Source organism: Lolium rigidum, chromosome 5 (assembly GCF_022539505.1).
Source record: "Lolium rigidum isolate FL_2022 chromosome 5, APGP_CSIRO_Lrig_0.1, whole genome shotgun sequence".
Taxonomy (NCBI): Eukaryota; Viridiplantae; Streptophyta; class Magnoliopsida; order Poales; family Poaceae; genus Lolium; species Lolium rigidum.
The window spans coordinates 230,331,603-230,352,421 of NC_061512.1; the positions used below are offsets into that span (position 1 = coordinate 230,331,603).

A 20,819-nucleotide genomic window follows, 5' to 3' on the forward strand; every position below is an offset into this window, starting at 1 on the left:
ACATAAAGCATTACAATCAAAATCTTTGACTCTCATTTTAATGATGGGCTCCCAACCATCCTCTAACTTTCTAGGAATAGAAGTTTCAAGTTTTAGTTTCTCTTCTCTAGCTTTTATGAGAGCATTTGTAATATGTTTTGTGAAAGCCAAATTTATAGCGCTAGCATTGGGACTCTTAGCAAGTTTTTGCAAGAACTTTATAACTTCAGAGATGTGGCAATCATCAAAATCTAAATCATTACAATCTAAAGCAATGGGATTATCATCCCTAAGGTTGGAAAAAATTTCAGCGAGTTTTATCACAAGCGGTTTCGAGCGGTTTAGCGGTTTCCAGGTAATTTTGCGCGCTTTGCACTAGGAGTAGAAGCATTGCCAACACCAATTATTTTACCATTGATAGTAGGAGGTGCAGCAACATATGAATCATTAGCATTGCTAGTGGTGGTAATAGTCCAAACTTTAACTACATTTTTCTCTTTAGCTAGTTTTTCATTTTCTTCTCTATCCCACCTAGCACGCAGTTCGGCCATTAATCTTATATTCTCATTAATTCTAACTTGGATAGCATTTGCTGTAGTAACAATTTTATTTTCAATATTCTCAGGTTTAGCAGCCATTTTATTAATTAAAGAAGATTGTGACGCAGACATGTATGAGATTCGGTCTTCGAGCATTTGCAAGTTTAGTTTGCAACCCGAAATCTCCATATTCAAATTTTCAAGTTGATTTCCTATTTTCTTCAACAAGGTAGATTGCTCATTCATAGTTTTAGTAAACAATTTATTTTGCTCATCTTGTGATTGCATAAAGCTCTTGGTGGACCTTTCAATTTCTAACATCTTTTCCTCATTAGATGAAACATATCTACCATAAGAATTACCATTAGCAGGATGTGGTCTAGAATTTTGAGAAACCAATGAAGCTAACGGAACATTATTAGGATCAACATTGGTCCTACCATTAACAAGCATAGACATAATAGCATCAACCTTATCATTCAAGGAAGAGGATTCTTCAACAGAATTTACCTTCTTACCTTGTGGAGCTCTTTCCGTGTGCCATTCGGAGTAATTAACCATCATATTATCAAGAAGCTTTGTTGCTTCACCAAGAGTGATGGACATAAAGGTACCTCCAGCAGCTGAATCCAATAAATTCCGCGAAGAAAAATTTAGTCCTGCATAGAAGGTTTGGATGATCATCCAAGTAGTCGAGTCCATGGGTTGGGCACTTTTTAACCGAGAGATTTCATTCTTTCCCAAGCTTGAGCAACATGTTCATTATCTAATTGTTTAAAATTCATTATGCTACTCCTCAAAGATATAATTTTAGCAGGGGGATAATATCTACCAATAAAAGCATCCTTGCATTTAGTCCATGAATCAATACTATTCTTAGGCGAGAGATAGCAACCAATCTTTAGCTCTTCCTCTTAATGAGAAAGGGAACAATTTTAATTTTATAATGTCACCATCTACATCTTTATATTTTTGCATTTCACATAGTTCAACAAAATTATTGAGATGGGCGGCGAGCATCATCGGAACTAACACCGGAAAATTGCTCTCTCATGACAAGATTAAGTAAAGCGAGGTTTAATTTCAAAGAATTCTGCTGTAGTAGCAGGTGGAGCAATAGGTGTGCATAATAAATCATTATTATTTGTGCTAGTGAAATCACACAACTTAGTATTTTCAGGGTTGGCCATTTTAGCAGTAGTAAATAAGACAAACTAGATAAAGTAAATGCAAGTAAACTAATTTTTTTTGTGTTTTCGATATAGCAAACAAGACAGTAAATAAAGTAAAGCTAGCAACTAATTTTTTTTTTGTGTTTTGATATAATGCAGCAAACAAAGTAGTAAATAAAATAAAGCAAGACAAAAACAAAGTAAAGAGATTGAGAAGTGGAGACTCCCCTTGCAGCGTGTCTTGATCTCCCCGGCAACGGCGCCGAGAAAATATGCTTGATGGCGTGTATTTCACACGTTCGTTGGGCAACCCCAAGAGGAAGGTATGATGCGCACAGCAGCAAGTTTTCCCTCGAGAAAGAAACCAAGGTTTATCGAACCGGGAGGAGCCAAGAAGCACGTTGAAGGTTGATGGCGGCGGGATGTAGTGCGGCGCAACACCGGAGATTCGGCGCCAACGTGGAACCTGCACAACACAACCAAAGTACTTTGCCCCAACGAAACGAGTGAGGTTGTCAATCTCACCGGCTTGCTGTAACAAAGGATTAACCGTATTGTGTGGAAGATGATTGTTTGCGAGAGAAAATAGTAAAAACAAGTATTGCATCAGATTTGTATTTCGGTATTAAAGAATGGACCGGGGTCCACAGTTCACTAGAGGTGTCTCTCCCATAAGATAAAAGCATGTTGGGTGAACAAATTACGGTCGGGCAATTGACAAATAGAGAGGGCATAACAATGCACATACATGACATGATAAGTATAGTGAGATTTAATTGGGCATTACGACAAAGTACATAGACCGCCATCCAACTGCATCTATGCCTAAAAAGTCCACCTTCGGGTTATCGTCCGAACCCCCTCCGGTATTAAGTTGCTAACAACGAGACAATTGCATTAAGTATGGTGCGTAATGTAATCAACAACTACATCCTCGGACATAGCGCCAATGTTTTATCCCTAGTGGCAACGAGCACAACACAACCTTAGAACTTTACATCACTTGTCCCGAGTGTCAATGCGAGGCATGAACCCACTATCGAGCATAAATACTCCCTCTTGGAGTTAAAAGTAAAAACTTGGCCGAGCCTCTACTAGTAACGGAGAGCATGCAAGATCATAAACAACACATATGTAATAACTTGATAATTAACATGACATGGTATTCTCTATCCATCGGATCCCGACAAACACAACATAGAGTATTACGGATAGATGATCTTGATCATGTTAGGCAGCTCACAAGATCCAACAATGAAGCACAATGAGGAGAAGACAACCATCTAGCTACTTGCTATGGACCCATAGTCCAGGGGTGAACTACTCACTCATCACTCCGGAGGCGACCATGGCGGTGTAGAGTCCTCCGGGAGAAGAATCCCCTCTCCGGCATGGTGCCGGAGGAGATCTCCAGAATCCCCCGAGATGGGATCGGCGGCGGCGGCGTCTCAGTAAGGTTTTCCGTATCGTGGTTTTTCGCCTCAGGGGTTTCGCGACGGAGGCTTTAAGTAGGCGGAAGGGCAGAGTCGGGGGCCAGACGAGAGGGCCACACCATAGGGCGGCGCGGGCCCCCCCTAGGCCGCGCCGCCTTGTGGTGTCGCCACCTCGTGGCCCCACTTCGTATGTTCTCCGGTCTTCTGGAAGCTCCGTGGAAAAATAGGCCCCTGGGTTTTCGTTTCGTCCAATTCCGAGAATATTTCGTTACTAGGATTTCTGAAACCAAAAACAGCGAAAAACGAGAGCCGGCACTTCGGCATCTTGTTAATAGGTTAGTTCCAGAAAATGCACGAATATGACATAAAGTGTGCATAAAACATGTAGGTATCATCAATAATATGGCATAGAACATAAGAAATTATCGATACGTCGGAGACGTATCAGTAGGTCATCCATGGCGTCGTCGCTATAGGGGCGCAGAGGGGCTGGCGATGACGCAGCGGGGTTGGCAATGTCCTGGCGAGCATGACGCGCGTGATTGCACAGAAAATGGTGCACTGACGCGGGCAGGAACGTGACGCGGGCTCACAGTACCGTGGCGGAAGTCGTCGACGGTGACGACGGCGACCGTCCTCCCCGGTGCGATTGGGCGTGTCTGGGAGGGAGCTGGTATACGGGCGCGTGCGTGTGCGAGAGGAGGGAGCGCGGCGAGGTCAGCAGCGATGGGACGAGGCAGTGCTCTGGCGCGCTCTGCGTCGCCACCATGCGCGCGCTGGCGTCACTGTGAGACTTGGGCACGTCCTGGCCTGGCTGCTTCCTTGCTCTCCTTGGCCAGGGGCGGTGTCCAACGTGTTCAGGGGAGAGAGGGGGAGCTCGAGGACATGCTGATGCATGCCAGAAGTGAGAGGAGAGGTGAATGGCATGGTGAGGGCATGACATGCCACGGCATGGCATGGTTTGGTCAAAATCGTCAAGGTACAAGAGGTACCAAGGCCTGGCATTGTCCAAGGGATAAACCAGGAAGCTAATGATGACCAAGGTTTGATAGTTGAGGCTAAAATCTGCTGGTTAATAGAGTGTTGGGAGTTGGCAGATTTGTGCTCATAAGGTGTTTGTGTTAATGGCCGCAAGAGATTTCTTTTTAAATTTTGCAAAGATTTTTGGTGGAGTTGATTCTAATATTATTTGGCACACAATGGTTGTGGTGGTGTGCAAAATGGAATTGCTTTGTGAAAAACCAAATTTGACCTAATCTAGAATCTGATTTGATGTTGCCACTTTGCCTCCTTTTATTAAGCAATAGAAAGAGAACTAGTCAAAGTGGTCAACATCAAAGTTGTTCATCTTGATGAGGTCTTGGATGAGGTGCAAAGAGTTGGGGTAGTTTGGTTTAAGAATCTCTTAATCCAGGGGCTCAAAGTGGGTACCCTGATGTGAAAGTCAAAAAATGACCATTATCACATGTGATTAAGTTTTGAATTTTTCTTTGATTTGATTTTGGTTTCTTTGATGCAAAAGGGATTCTTTTGAGTTTAGATGAGTTTCCAAACCTTTGGCAAAAGTTTATATGGCCTAGGTTAAAGATTTTTCAAAAATGGCCATAGGCCCATATGTGGGGTTTTGTGCTTTTTTCTCATTTCTCTTTCTTTACTTCTATTTGATCACCACCATCATGGTTTAGGGTTTTAGCAACTTTGATAAGCACACAAACAATCATCATGGCAATGTCACATAATAATGCATGAACACTATGCATAGCACCAAATTCAAATAAAAGTTTTTGTTAGTTCTAAATTTTGAATATTGGAAACCACTTTTCTTATTGATTTGAAAATTGGGATGTTACAATCATTCGGTCTTTTTAAATTGGGAAAACTTGAATAGAGTCCGCGCACCTGCACATTTTTCACTTTATCCTTTTTATATCTCTTAAATTATGTAATATTTCAATTTGATTTTTTGCAAGTCACTCAATAATAACAAATAGAATGGGGAAAATGGTTTGGAATTTTGTGCTGTATGTTCTTGGCAGATCTTTCTTAAGTAAAATCTAAATAAAGACCGAATGCATGGATTGATGCTCCTCTTTTTAAAAAAATCTTTTAAAAGGTCAATGGATTATATCAGACTAGAATGAACCATTAATGGGATATTCATGAGGATAGGGGCAAAACTAGCTAAAATTTATAATTGGGTTATCTTTATATTACCTGTGGGTTCAACACCCATTGCACTTTGATCAGTGGCATTTCATTATAGGTTATGCCTAAATTCGTTGGGGTCGGCTGACTGCTCCGTCCTGTACGAGGGTGTTGCAACTCCAACCCACAATGGATCAATCTAAGTGGAAGGTTTCTTTGTGGCTTTGTCAATCTTGAAATGCTTTGTGACTCTCTGCAGGGTATGTTTATTTGGGTTTGTGCTACCAAAGCACAAACTCTAGCTATGGTCGTAAAATGAACTACAAGCTTAAAAACCCCTACAGAGGTGCTTCCTAAGCTTCTGTACCTTCCCGAGTTATGTTGGACAAGTTTACACTAGGAGTTCACAAAAATTATGAAAAACTTGCCACCAATTGAAAAGAAATTCCACGTGTAAAATTTCCCATCTCGCTGCCCAAGCCCCACATGGTTAGATACGGAAATTAATATACGTACTACATAATTGCTCCTTCATTATTTTTAAATTAGGATGTTTACTAATTTCAGTTAAAATAAAACTTTATAAATTTTGATCAAATATATAAAAAATAATACAAACATAAAAAACATTAAACTCAATGTTATTTGAACCATCAATATTTTTTTTATTACATAGTATATATATGCATTTGGTATTATAAACAATAATATACTTCCATACATAATTAGTTAAATTTTAGGAAGTTTGATTTTGACAAGACAAATATGCATCTTAAATTAGGAAGCAGGTAGAGCATGTCCAGGGGCCGATCGTGTGGGGTGTAGCCGCTCAAGGCGCGACGATTTCAAAACCGACGGCCGGCTGCTGGCCTTCACGCACGGACGCACCAATTAATCTCCTCGTCGTTTCTCTGCCGCGCTGGACTCTACTTGACCGGCAGTTCACTGGCACGAACACCGTGAGCTCGAGGGAGTCTTTGTTTACTCGATCGCCACAATCTTTTCGTGTCGATTTGCGCCGTGGAGTCTACCCAACGGAGGATGCTAGCCGGCAGATATATAGCCGGTAGGTGTGGCGGACATATAGGCGACGGAGTCTCCGAGGAGCAGGGAACAGTCCAGGCCGACGACGCAGCAAGATCGGAGAGCCAGCCCGAGCCCAGCCCGTTGGTAGAGGTAGAGGTAGAGGATGACGCCGCCGCGGGTGTGCGTGACCGGGGGCGGCGGATACATCGCCTCGTGGCTCGTCAAGCTGCTCCTCTCCCGGGGCTACGCCGTCCACGCAACCGTCCGCGATCCATGTATGTCTCTCCTGTTCCATTATACCCTGATCTGATTCCTCCGGCGGCAGCCGGAGGCCTACTTCGGTGGTTGGTAATGTCGGGTGCTGTTGTTTCAGGCGATCCCAAGAACGCGCACCTGACGCAGCTGGATGGGGCGGCGGAGGGCCTGCGGCTGTTCAAGGCCGACGTGCTCGAACGCGCCGCGCTGGCCGCCGCCGTCAAGGGCTGCGAGGGCGTCTTCCATGTCGCGTCACCTGTGCCCGCCGATAAGATCGTCGATCCTCAGGCTAGTCTCTCTCGACTCGCGCTTGGTATATATCACGGATAATTCTTTCCCATAACCGCAGTACCGTCAGAAAGTTGTTGCAATTCGGATTTGACTTTCTTTTATTCTCTACCCGGTGGATGCAAATCTAAAATTACTACTACCGATATTGACTTATGTATGTATGCCACAGTATTACCTCCAAATCGGCAAAACTACTAATCATGACTTTTGAACGAACGAGTGAAGTAGGATAGCTATTGTTCAGTGATTTACTATTTTATTCTTCGTCAAGAAGTGCTACACTCCTACAACTAAGCGACTTACTAGTGCCCGTCTAGAGGGTTAAAAGTTTTCACAATTAGATTTTACTGAAGACTCACTATTCGTTCGGACAGCTGAAATTCATGGTGGCTTCATACTAATCTTGTGCTCAATTCTACCATGCAGTCAGAAGTAATGGAGCCTGCCGTGAAGGGCACCTTGAATATTCTTGAAGTTTGTTCCTCAATGAAGGTTCAGAAAGTTGTGGTGGTGTCATCCACTTCTGCTGTTCACTTTAACCCGAACTGGCCTCAGGGTAAACCCAAAGATGAGAGTTGCTGGTCAGACAAAAAAGTGTGCATCGAAAATGAGGTCAGTAATGTTGGAATTCAGAACTGTGAGTTACCTGAAAAATGGAAACTAGTCATATGTGCTGGTGAAGCTATACTCTAATTTCGTTACATAAAGATTTAAAATGCGTGCATGGAAAATGTAGTCAGTAATGTTGGAATCCAGAACTGCGAGTTGCTACTTGCTAGAACAAAGAAAATTAGTCATATTTGCTGATAAAGCTAAGTACATAATCTACTTTCGTTACATAAATATTTAAAATGCCAATTCTTATTTGTTGATTTATTAACATAATAATAATTTACTAATTGTTGCTTGAAAATTACTTACAAACTGCACATGGTTGCAGCATTCATGTGAGGACTAAGTTCAACCCTTTTGTTGTTTCTGTTGGCAGCTTTGGTATTGTGTTGCTAAAACTGTTGCTGAAGAGACAGCCTTGGAATATGCTGAGAAGAATGGGCTTAATGTTGTTACAGTATGTCCTTGTATTGTTTTTGGCCCACAACTGCAACCTGTTGTCAATACCAGTAGCGAACTCCTCGTATATGTGATAAAAGGTCCCTTCTTTATTTCCTATTCTTTCTATTCATTCTTCTTTATTTGCAGGAATGTATATATCACGTATCTGAGTAAAATGTCATGTATATGGTTGGGTAAATTTGGATAACAACTTGCTAAGCCTTCATATTTTTTTGGAATATCTGCTTTAATTAATTAATTTTGATCAGGAAGTTTAAATATTTCTTCTGTTTATGCACTACTGTATAGCTTGTCCACTTCAGTTTATTATTAGATTGATACCTCGTCGCTTTCAAAAGCATGACGAACAAATGCTTAATATTTCTTGAGTGCTGACATTCTGACAATTTCATTGCAGGAGGTCCCAATGCAATGAATGACAGGCTGTGGCATATAGTCGATGTGCGTGATGTGGCCGATGCTTTGCTTCTGGTGTATGAGAAACCAGAATCATCCGGGAGATATATCTCCGCACCAAATTACATCAACACAAAGGCTATCTTGGAGTTGCTAAAGAAGACGTACCCTAACTACAATTACGTGAAGTGGTGTGTCTCTTATAATACGTTCCTTTTCTCTTCAGCTTAGCCAATGCCACAATTTTCCTGAACAGTCGTGTGCCTGTTTACCCAGCATATGGTTTGAACATGTCTCTTTGCATTCTGCAGCAAGGATAATGCGGATCAGAACTCTCCTATCACACCAATTTCGTCAGAGAAACTGAAGAATCAGGGCTGGAAGCCAAGGGCATTGGAGGAGACGCTTCTGGATAGCGTCGAATACTACCGGAAGACAGGAATTCTGCAGGATGTCGAGGGAGAGGGACAAGCTTGCCGCCTTCCTGATCTGTTTCAGTTTTTTCATGCTGCTGAGGAATGAATCGGTAGTGGTAGTACAGTGCTCCTAGAACCTAGATACGCCATTATACTTGTGAGACATTGCTGAATATGTTTGGAAAAATAATGAGTTTTGTGAGAATGATAGTTGTCAATCTTCAGGGCAGATGAGATGATAAGATACTGCCGCAATGCCTCACTTAGTTCCCCGGTTACACACTAACCATGTCAAAAACAAAAAAAATCTCTCCATTCCAAAAGGATGTTGCAGAATTCTCTAAATTTAAGTATATCTATATACTAAACTGCGTCAATGTACATCCAAACTTAGAAAATTTGTGAGATATTCACAGCACTACACTAAAGGACACAGGATGTACTACATAATCCGTATCTGGGACTGAACTTTACATTTTGCCTGCCTCTACTTGGGCTTCTTAAATATAGCCATAATGTTACTGGCGCCACAAACGCGGTCAAGCAAGCCTGAAGGCGCAGTGTGTGCAGCGGTTTCGGTGACGGATCGGCGTCTAGGCCACCATCTAAGAGCATGTCTAACAGGCTCCGTATTTTTTCGCCCCGTAAAACGCGAGTAGAGGGCCCTGTATCCGGTTTTCACCGGCCGAAAACTCGGACGAGCTAGCAGAACCCGTATCCCCACCCCGTAAAACAGAATATTCTGTTTTACGGGGTGGGGATACGGGTTCTGCTAGCTCGTCCGAGTTTCCTGCCCCTCAAAACAGGGTTTTAGACAGCAATTTGCACAACAATTTCACATTAAACATAGAACATCCAAAATATGTGATGCATAATTCATAGTTTTAACATCACAACGCGATCATAGGCAATGTTCAAGCCACGGAAGTTCCCAAATGTGATCAACCATCAACGGATCCATCGCCACCGGCGCCACCGCTCGCCGGAGACTCACCTTGAGCACGAGCTTGACGCGCAGCCTTCTTCCTCGCAATGATGTCCGCCTTGGTCTCGTTCCACCACGCCAGCTGATCCTCGTCCATGCCGTCGGTGCGCATCATCATGATTTCCCTCTCCTCGGCCAAGAGCTCCTTCATGGCCTTGGCTTCTTTGGCTGCGATCATCTTCATGTCAAGCTCGGCTTTCAACTTGGCATCTTCCCTCCTTGCTTGCACCTTGGCAAGCTTCACCTCACTCTTCTTGTCGGTGATGAGGAGCTTGGTCTCCAACGTCTTCATCGTCAATGCCTCCTTGGACTTCATGAGTTGATCCAACTTCTCCCGGAAGCTAGCTGCTTCAAGTTCTACCTTGACCCTCTCCTTGGCCTTCTTGTTGCCCTCGGGCTTGCCGGTGTTTCTCCCACTCATGTCCTCTGCTTCATCATCCATGGTGAGAAGTGCCTCCTTCTTGCACTTTGGCTCGTTGTCCCGCAACTTCCACTTAGGAAGATGTTGAAGGATGGAAAAGCAATGTTGAAATTGAAATTCCTTGTTCTTCGAGCCGGCCATGTCCTTGTACCGTTGTTGAGCATACTTGGGCTGCACAACAATAGTATGAGGAGATGTTTCCACATCATCAACACATAATATGGATAGCTTGTGATGTTTCCACATCATCAACACAAGGAAAACTTACATAGTCCTCCGGCACGCATCCACTAGGGGGTTGTCGGCCACTTGATCCATGGCAGCACTCCAACGAGAACAAGCCGGCTTGATGATGTTCCATCGGCCTTCAAGGGAGCGGTAGGATCTGTCCGCCATGCTCTTCGTGCGAGGCTTCAGCTGGTGGTACAGATCCTCAATGCGCTGCCAATAGCGCTTGCCGCCTTGGTCCACTCCGGTGCACGCATCCATCCCCACCTTGCTCCAAGCACGGACCAAGATGGCTCTTCGATCTCGCTGTAGTTCGCCGTGCGTGGCTTCGGCGTCGACGAAGAACCGGCGGCAGCTGGATCAACCTCAACCACCTCCTCCTCGTCACCCTCATCCTCCTCCTCGTCATCAAGGTCTTCGACGTTGCACTCCCCATCGAATGCACCGATACCGGCGTCCAAATTCACCGCGGATTCGTTGAGCATGTCCAAGTAGGATGTTGTGGACTCAACATCGAACACCTTTTCTACGTCGATGGTGGGTGGCGGCGGCGCGCGGCGGCGCATCGGCCGGAACGGACGGAGGAGGGGTCGTGACCTTGGAGGGCGGTGGAGGCGCGAGGCCGATGCGGCTGATTGCCTTTGTCCGCACCTTGGCCGGCGCGGCGCCCCTCGGCCCGGCCGCCTTGGTCTTCATCCGGCCCGCCTTCTTGGCAGCCGGCGGGGCTTCGCCCGGTGAATCGGCGGCCGCCGCAGGTGCCTCGAAGAATTGCTTCGGGATCCTCTTCCTCTTCGACGGGATGGTGGAGGAGATCATGGCCGAGACGACGTCGGCGGTCGGCGGACCTCCGACGGGGACATCAACCACCGCGCCCGAAGGAGGTGTACCGGCGGCAGTAGGCGGCTCTTGCGGACGGTCCATGGCGGCGGGATCCGGCCGGGATGGGCGGGGCGGAGGAGATCGGGCAGCGGCGGCGGCGGTTGGCTTCAGCGAAACCCTTCGCGCGCAGTGGACTGGACGATACCGGTTTCGCCCACTATCCCCGCTCCCACCCCGCACAAGTAGGGGGCGACGACCCGCCCCGTACTCGAAAACAGCAAAAAACGATGCGGGGGCCGTTTTTACGGGACGTGCTAGACGACCGGGTAGAGCCGAAACCCTCAAATCGGCGGTTATTATACGGGTTTGCCCCTTTTACGGGTCTGTTAGACCTGCTCTAACATGCTATAGCCAGGTGGTGACCGCCGGCTTGCCAGGCTACCTCCATCCCAAAGTTTAAACCTTATATTTTTGTTAAAAAGTTAAACCAAGTAAGTTTGATCAAACTTTTAGAACCATCTATCAACAAATATAATGTTTTATAGATACCATACGAAAATATATTTTATTATCTATTTAATAATAATAATTTGTATTTTGCATGTTAATGATTCTGATAAAAATTTAGTCAAACTTAACATAGTTTGACTTTCTAAAAAAATATAAGCCTTAAGCTTTAGGATGGAGGTAGTACAATCGTACAGGTGGTGGCCTTATTATACAGGCGGTTTAGTACCCTATGTCACTACCAAACATAAGAATACAGTTGTAGATGTAGACCATGTTCAAACCTGAAGGTGCAGAAGCTGTCGCACCTGTTGCACTCGAGCTCTAGCTTGTGGAGGCCTATAGCTGAAATGTCCCGGCGAGACATCCACCTAGTGAGATTAGCTTAGTTTTCGATCGAATCATTAGCTTAGACATCGTGTTAGTATGAGTTATAACTTGGCCTGTAACTTGAGATTTGTCTAGTTGTACATGAGGTTGCAAAAGAAAGGGGGAGACCCCAATCCCTGCATCACTAGTCACAAGTTAACATAGGTTGCAACCGAGAAAAACTAGCTTGAGCCGTTGGATTGTTTTCGAAGGAAAGCTAGAAAATCTCATTGGGTTCACCACACGGTATAAAACAATAGATGAGTTCAAACATGTAATTTGAAGCAAATCAATATAACCTTGGTGATGCAACGTCGGCTGAAGCTGCTGCACTACTCCATGGCATTCAACTAGTTGAGAGGATTGGTTGCTCTCCTGTGATTATAGAATCAGATTCCATGGAGCTTGTCCAAGCTTTTAATGGTGAGATGCAAATCCGGAGCCCTTATACTGCTACCTTAACAAATTGCTTTGTCATTGCTAGTAGACTTGGCCAGGTTACTATGAAACATTATTTTCGTGAGGCAAATAGTGTCGATCATAAGATAGCTAGAGTTTGTTTTGATATAAATGTTTCTACTTTTTGGGACTGCGATCCCCCTCGTTTTAATATCCCGGATGTAATGAACGATGTATCTTTGTTTAAAGTCAAATAAAATCTGCAGCAAAGTTTTGCTGCTTCCTCAAAAAAAAAAAAAAAAATAGCAACTATAAAGGGGATTAGCACCATTGCATTGGGTTCAGCTGAACCCAATCCTTATGTGCTAGCTCCGCCACTGATTGTTTCGTGATTCATGCTATCTATAAGTTGCAACGTTAAACTAAGATTCGATGATATTATTTAACTGAACTTGATTAATTCTACTCGTATCATTTACTAGTTGATACGCCGCGCGTTGCTGCGGGCGTTAGAGATGATTTTTCAGGTATGCAACTAAAACATAAACCATCTATATATGCAAATATTGCTCATTTGCCCATATTGTTATAAACTGCAATCATATTGCCATTTAACTTGGCTTTGATTGTTTTGTTTATTCAAGTCTTGGCTGTCATCTCCGTACCACTTCTTGTGCATATAATTGAAGATATTTTTGAAAAGTAATTATGTTTTGATCTTGATGTGAAGATTTTCTACAGCCTCACTTGTGGAGTACCATCATATGTTGGTCTTGTTCTTGCTTCTTGCTGGTTCGCTTTTCAGTGCCGATGAGCAATAAGTTGGAACAAATGAAAGCTAATTCGGTTAGACTATTGCTAGATACTACAATGGAAACCGGTAGATTCAAGGGGGCATGATTGATGTAGCTTTCCAACCATCTGTAAAGACTGAAATGAGACAGGGAGTTGATTAAAATAGGCAATTACAAACCTGCGGGCTGGTACAGATGTTCCTCGCTGATTACTAGAAGGTAGAGAACTGGGGAAAGATTTACATGCAATGGGGAGCAAGATCCTGGCAAAGATCGACATGCACATGCAAATAGAGGTACACGCTGATGCATATGGCCAGCTATAGTCAGTACCTGCTTATATCCATTGTAGATCGTTAATAGTATAGGATTTGAAAATACCGCATATGGTTAGTACCTTGTACGCCGTGCAGTCACTGCAGGTAGAAACTGAAGTCTGAACGAAAACACTGTGGGGCGGGTAGGTTAATTTCTTTATATTAACTCAGTTGATCCTGCAAATCAAAGTAAATTACGATCTGTCTCTTGACCACCTGGCCTGATCTGGTCTTCATAAAACAGTAATAAAATATTAGTCAAAACTAATTAAGGCGTGTGCTCCTGTGCTTTCCGGAAGTTTTTTTGCACGACTTCTAAAGCAAAGAGCAAAGGCTGTGATTAGAAGAACTAATGCACCTGCTTCCGTTAAGAATGGGCCATCCGGTCATTGCACATCCAGGATTGCAGTTACTACTCGTTGCTAATATCCTGTGAGAGCGAGACATGAACTGCACCATGTGCAACTACCCAGGACGCATGATCCACACACTCGTTCTTATGGTCTGCGGAACAAAGCTTCACGGCCGTTGCCGGCGGCCGGATGCGGTGCCGGTGGAGATGAAGCTTCACGACTGTTGCCGACCACCGCCTCGGACCAACATCAACATGGCTTCTCCCGCACGACGTATTCCTGTTTGTATGAAGACTGCGAATGAATGCTGATCAGCCATCTGCCCATCTCCTCTATGTCCGGCCGTCGCCGGCAACAGCCTTGACTTAATACGGCAGCCATGAGAACGAGTACGTGGGTCGTGGGGTAGTTGCGCACGCTGCAGTTTCGGTCCCGCTGTGGCGTGATATTAACTGATAGTAGTAATTAAGCGCAGTGACTAAATTGCCCTTTTCCTTAATGAAAGCGGGTTGATTAGCTCTTCTAATCACAGCCTTTGGTTTGCTTTAGAAGTTGTGCAGAAAAATTCTGGAAAGCACAGAAGCACACCTCACTAATTAATCTAGAGATAACGGGGGTTGATTAAGCACACGGATGATGATATGACGGGAGTATAGAAAAGGAGACCAATACTGAAAGGGGGTTGGCGATCACTCGTTGTCCGAGACCAGATGTACAGGCTCAGCAGCTACAGATTTCTGTCCATCAACGAAGGGAAAACCAAAGACAACCTTACGGTTGTAAGAAATGTGTTTTCTGTTATCAAGATGAGACAATAAAACATCTTTTTTTCAACTGTAGGTTTGCTAGATCTATATAGTCAATCATTCAGATAGATTCTACCTTATACCCGCCTCGTAGCGTTGCAAATATTTTTGGCAACCGACTAAATGGGGTAGATATCAGGTATAAAATGTTTATCAGAGTGGGCGTGATTGCAGTCGTATGGACGCTATGGCTATGTAGAAATGACAAGATTTTCAATAACAAGAATTGTTCTCTCATGCAGGTCATTCACCGATGTACGGCTTTGCTCCGTTCATGGTCGCCACTTCAGCGCTTGGAGGACCGAGACCTCTTTATGGAGGTGTCTATACGGTTGGAGAACACGGCTAAGGAGTTTATTTCCCGATATGGGTGGCTGTATATTAGGTGGATTGAAGCCAACGTAGCATAGTCTAGTTTGGCTCTTTTGATCGATCTTTTATATTTTTCTTCAGACTTGATACTTGAACGGTTGTGTGCATCTTAGTTATGCAGAGGCTGGGTGTAATGCTTGAATATTTTAAATAATGAAGCGCCCTTTTGATGACCCACAAGTATAGGGGATCGCAACAGTATTCAAGGGAAGTAAAATCCAAATTTATTGATTCGACACAAGGGGAGCCAAAGAATACTTATAAGCCTTGACAGCGGAGTTGTCAATTCAGTTGCACCTGAAAAAGCACTAGCAACAGGGTGATGTGAAAGAAGTGGTAATATGATGCGGCGTCAGAAAATAGTTGGTACTACTTTGATGGCGTGTTGACAGGGAAATGTGATGCAGCAGTAATATGAGAGCAATAGTAACACAGCAGTAGCAGTAACACAGAGGCAATGATACTGGAAAATATCCCAGCGCACAGTTGATTGAAAAGCAATGATGATAAAATAAAGGACCGGGGTTTCCGGCGATCTGCACTAGTGGTAACTCTCCAGATAACAAGTATTGGGTGAACAAATTACAGCTGGGCAATTGACAGAATTGAATTTAGCATTAAGACAAAATATCCAATCTATTAATATCGTAGGCATGTTTTTCATATGTAGTCATACGTACTCGCAATGAGAAACTTGCATAACATCTTTTGTTCTACCAGTCCGTTTGCAGCGGAGCCTCAAGGGAAACTACTGGTAATTAAGGTACTCCTTTTAATAGAGCACCGGAGCAAAGCATTAGCACTTGGTGAAAACATGTGATCTTCATATCAAAGTCATCCCCTCCGGTTATCCCAATTCGAGATCACTTTGGGGCCTCGGGTTCCGGACAAAGACATGTGTATACAATTTATAGATACAAATCTAAGCAACAATTATAGAGCCTAGATCTAAGATCATGCCACTCGTGCACTAGTGACAAGCATTAAACATAACAATATTGCAGCAACAAATACTTTACAAACTTATAAGATATACTGAACATAATGATCAATCCATCGGATCCCAACAAACACAACACCGATTACATCATATGGATCTCAGTCATGTAAGGCAGCTCATGAGATCATTGCATTGAAGCACATGGGAGAGAGAGTACCATCTAGCTACAGCCAAGAACCCATAGTCCCTGCGGGAACTACTCACAAACCATCATGGAGTCGAAGTGGAGGCGGTGGAGTCGATGGTGATGGCTCCGGGGGCACTTCCCCGTCCCGGCAGGGTGCCGGAACAGAGACTTCAGTCCCCCGAAACTTGGTTTCGGTGACGACGGTGGCTACGGAACTTTTCGTCGACGGAGGGTGGTTTGTCGCGGAGTTTTTAGGTCAGATGGGTCTTATAGGCGAAGAGGCGACGCCAGGGGGCGCACGAGGCCACCATACCACCCCCAGGCGCGGGCCAGGGCTAGCCGCGCCTGGGCCTGGTATGGGCAGCCTGTAGCCCCCCTCCGGCTCTCCTTCTGGCTCCCGGGGTCTTCTGGTATATTAGAATTTCTGTGATTTTTCCAGAATTTTCCGAGCACTTTCAGTTTTGGACATTTTCTGCAATAAACAAACATAATAAACATAAAATGGTACTGTGGCACTTGTTAATAGGTTAGTCCAATAAATGTCATAAAATGATGCAAAGTGCACATAAAACATAGAGGAATTAGTGTAAAACAAGCATGGAGCATCAAAAATTATAGATACGTTTGCAACGTATCAACATCCCCAAGCTTAACTCCTGCTCGTCCTCGAGTAGGTAAGTGATAACAAACAAATAATTTTGAAGTAACATGCACCTTTAAAGTTCAAAGGATGACTAGATACAAATAATTTAAGGACAAGTAATAACAAATTCATGATTCAGTCAATAATAATTTTGGGATCATGCACATAAAACTAAGAATGACAACTATGCTCTCTTAATGGTGCATGAACTTAGAAGATGAAGACTCAACATAAAAATAAGAGAAAGGCCCTTCGTAGAGGGAAGCAGGGATTACTCATGTGCTAGAGCTTTTTATTTTGAAAGCATGAAAACAATTGTGTCAACGGTAGTAATAATTCATATGGGTTATGTATAAAACTTCCTATAAGTTGCAAGCCTCATGCATCAAATACTAATAGTGTCCGCACCTTGTCCTAATTAGCTTGGATTTCCATGGATTATCATCGCATTACATATGTTTCAACCAAGTGTCACAAAGGGGTACCTCTATGCCACATGTACAAAGGTCCAAGGAGATAAATCGCATTTGATTTCTTGATTTTGATAGATCTCAACTTAAGGATATCCATACCGGGACAACATAGAAAACAGATAATGGACTCCTCTTTTTAATGCTTTAAGCATTCAACAATAATAATATTCTCATAAGAGATTTTGAGGATTTGAGTGTCCAAGCTGAAACTTCCGCCATGATACATGGCTTTGGTTGGCGGCCCAATGTTCTTCTCTAACAATATGCATACTCAAACCATTTCAACTCATGGCAAATCTCCCTTACTTCAGACAAGACGAACATGCATAGCAACTCACATAATATTCAACAAAGGTGTGACAGGTTGATGGCGTCCCCAGATAACATGGTTACCGCTCAACAAGCAACTTATAAGAACTAAGATACATAAGTGACATATTCCTTACCACAATAGTTTTTAGGCTACTTTCCAATGAGCTATATATTGCAAAAACAAGGAATACATTTTTGAAAGGATTTAAAGGTAGCACACAAGCAATTTACTTTGGAATGGAGATAAAATACCACATATAGGTAGATATGGTGGACACGATTGGCATTTTGGTTTTTGGGAGTTGGATGCATGAGTAGAGCTCATACTCAGTACAAATGAAGGCTAGCAAAAGAAAGGGGGCGACCGACTAAGAGAGCAATAATGGCCATAATCATGCATAGCGACAAAAGTTATTAATCAAAGCATATGGTGATATTAAAAGTCAAAAACTAAATGATCATCAAGTCAACTCAATTGAAACATCAAAGGAGATCTTTCATTTGCATCACTATTAATATGAGACTTCTTACTCGTATCAAACACCAATTAACTTATTTGAAACAACTCTCGTAGATAATATTCAGTAGATATCAGAGAGATAAATTCACTTTCATATAGAAAACCAACAAGCTCTGAACATAATATGAATGAAAAACTAGAGCTTAAACGCAGTACTCGCAAAAATAGAACGCTCGTTGAACATATGAGTGAAAACTAGAGCGTTCATGCAATTAAAGCGGAGCGTGTCTCTCTCCAAAACAAATATGATGGGTCCAACTTTATTGAACAGCAAACAAAACAAAACAAAACAAAACAAAACACACACAAAACAAAACAAAGACGCTCCAAGAATAACACATAATGCATGAAGCAATAAAAATATAGCGCACTGAAAAATGACCTGGTGCTTTTTACTGATGAAGAGGGGGTGCCCCGGGCATCCCCAAGCTTTGACGCTTGAACCTCTCGGATATTTCTTGGGGTGTCCAGGGGACATACCCAAGCTTGAGCTTTTGTCCATTCTTCATCCTATGGCATCATTCTTCTCTCCCTACACTTGAAAACTTCCTTCACCCAAAACTCAACATAATTCATTAGCAATATTAGTGTATCAAAATAAGCAATCCACTTGGTTCTGGTACGACATATGTAAAGCTTATATTAAAACATTAGATACTGCATAAACTTCTTCGGAAAGCTCCTTCTTTCAAAAGAAATCAAAAAGAAAAAAGATTAAGAGGCAAATGACTAATGGCAGAAATCTGTCAAAACAGAACAGCAGCTAAAGATCGATTTTTTTCGAGACTTCTCCATCGCTTAGATCGAAAAATGTTGAGCTAATGAAAGTTAGATAATAACCTGGGGAATATGCTCGTAAATTGTCAGCTCAAGGTGATGTTCTGGTGATTTATGCGAATTTTTATCGCGACAGTCCAGAAACAGAAACAGAATTGCAAATTCCTCAAATACTGCTTTCTAACCATTAGAGGCTACTCTTGGCACAAAAACGAAAATAAAAAAATGATAAGGAGATGTCATTACAGTAGCAATGACTTCCAAGACTCAGCAAAACAGTAAAATATTAGAAATAAAAACATAATGAGTTGTCTCCCAAAAAGCTTTTTCTTTATAGCCATTAAGATAGGCTCAGTAATTTGATAGATGCTCACATATGTAATATGAATTGAAGCAAAAGAGAGCATCAAGAAGCAAATATGAAACACATTTAAGTCTTACCCACTTCCTGTGCATGGGAATCTTGTACACAAATAAATTCACAAATAACAAAGTGACAAGCATGTGAAGGTAAAACAAGAGTAACTTTAAAAAAAATCATCATGTAGAGAGGTGTTTTAGTACCATGTAAATTCCTACAATCATATTTTCCTCTCTCATAATAATTTTCAGTAGCATCATGAATAAACTCAACAATATAACTATCACATAAAGCATGCTTTTCATGATCTTCAAACGCATAATTTTTATCAAGCTCAAAAATAGTAGGATTAAAACAATCAAACCCACTTTTAGCAATTTTATAACAAGATGATTAATCATTCTCAAGAGATATGGGACTACTAGTAGCAATCCTATTTTCAGTAGCATTATAATTTATAGCATCAAGTAATATAGGACCATCATCTAGAGCTTTATCATAAACACTCTCCAAGCAAAATTCTTTAGTTCCATGCATTTCGAAATTAGGCACAAATAAAGGATTATCATGAGATTTATTAAAATAGCATGGATTATCATAAATAATAGTAGCATAATTATTTTCACAAGTTTTACTCACAGGGAATATTTCAAGAGAATCCTCATGAACATAACATTCGTCCTCCTTTGGTGAGCATGGAGGGCAATCAAATAATGTAAGAGATAAAGAGTTACTCTCATTAGAAGGTAGGCATGGGTAGCTAATCCATTCTTCCTCCTTTTGTTCATCACTCTCCTCCTCTTTTTCATCTAATGAGCTTTCAGATTCAGCAACTTCTTCTTCCACGGGTTCCTGCAAATTTTGAATACATTCTTGTGCATAATTGAGTCTCTATTTATAATCAATGATATAACAATTATTGCTGAAATTTTCTGTGCAATAATCAAGGATAGAAGAGACATAATCTTTAAGGTCATGACAAGCAACACAAGTTTCATAATTTTTAGATATGAAGGATTCTTTTTCAGAGGCTCCCATAAATAAGACAAATTGTCCTACTTCTTCGAATCCAAGATGAATATAGTTATTCCAATGATAGTTCGAAATTAAAACTTCTTCACTAAAGCCACATTGGAATTTAAAATGTTTAGTATCCTGTTTAGAGCAACAATTTATATCATGACGTTTAAGCAAAATTTTAGCAATTGTATCCAACTTTTTTAACGTGCCCCCCATGACTTTGCCCTTATATGATTCTCTATACTTCATAAATAATTCTGCAAGTTCCATAGAGTATAAAGTAGGTCCTTCCATAACAACAGTTTTTAGTTTTTTGGCTTTTCAAATTTTTATGGATTTTCAGATATATAGGGAAAATAAAACTAAACAAAAGTAAAGTAAACAAACGTAAACTTAACAAAACAAAATAAAATAAAAACAGAGAGAGAGGTGGAGTATACTCCCCAGGTGAACTTATAAGTAGAGCTATGCTCGCGGCAAAGGCTCCAGA

The 20,819-nt window shown here is 42.3% G+C and overlaps 1 protein-coding gene across 1 annotated transcript; it reads left to right on the forward strand.

Annotated features, from left to right (window-relative positions):
* The first annotated feature begins 3,115 nt into the window (after nt 1–3,115).
* On the forward strand, nt 3,116–8,921 carry LOC124652377 (phenylacetaldehyde reductase-like). Its single transcript, XM_047191396.1, has 7 exons — nt 3,116–3,141; nt 6,457–6,569; nt 6,668–6,837; nt 7,267–7,452; nt 7,829–7,991; nt 8,312–8,501; nt 8,622–8,921. The coding sequence occupies exons 1-7, from the start codon at nt 3,116–3,118 to the stop codon at nt 8,830–8,832; spliced, it is 1,059 nt and encodes a 352-aa protein (XP_047047352.1). The 3' UTR covers nt 8,833–8,921.
* Nucleotides 8,922–20,819: the final 11,898 nt, after the last annotated feature.

What these genes read in the sequence shown, in the direction of transcription:
- LOC124652377 (XM_047191396.1), top strand. Translation starts at nt 3,116, where the DNA reads ATGGGATCGGCGGCGGCGGCGTCTCA. An exon ending in ATAAGATCGTCGATCCTCAG is followed by an intron (nt 6,838 to 7,266) that starts GCTAGTCTCTCT and finishes TCTACCATGCAG; the next exon opens with TCAGAAGTAATGGAGCCTGC. An exon ending in AAGTGTGCATCGAAAATGAG is followed by an intron (nt 7,453 to 7,828) that starts GTCAGTAATGTT and finishes TTCTGTTGGCAG; the next exon opens with CTTTGGTATTGTGTTGCTAA.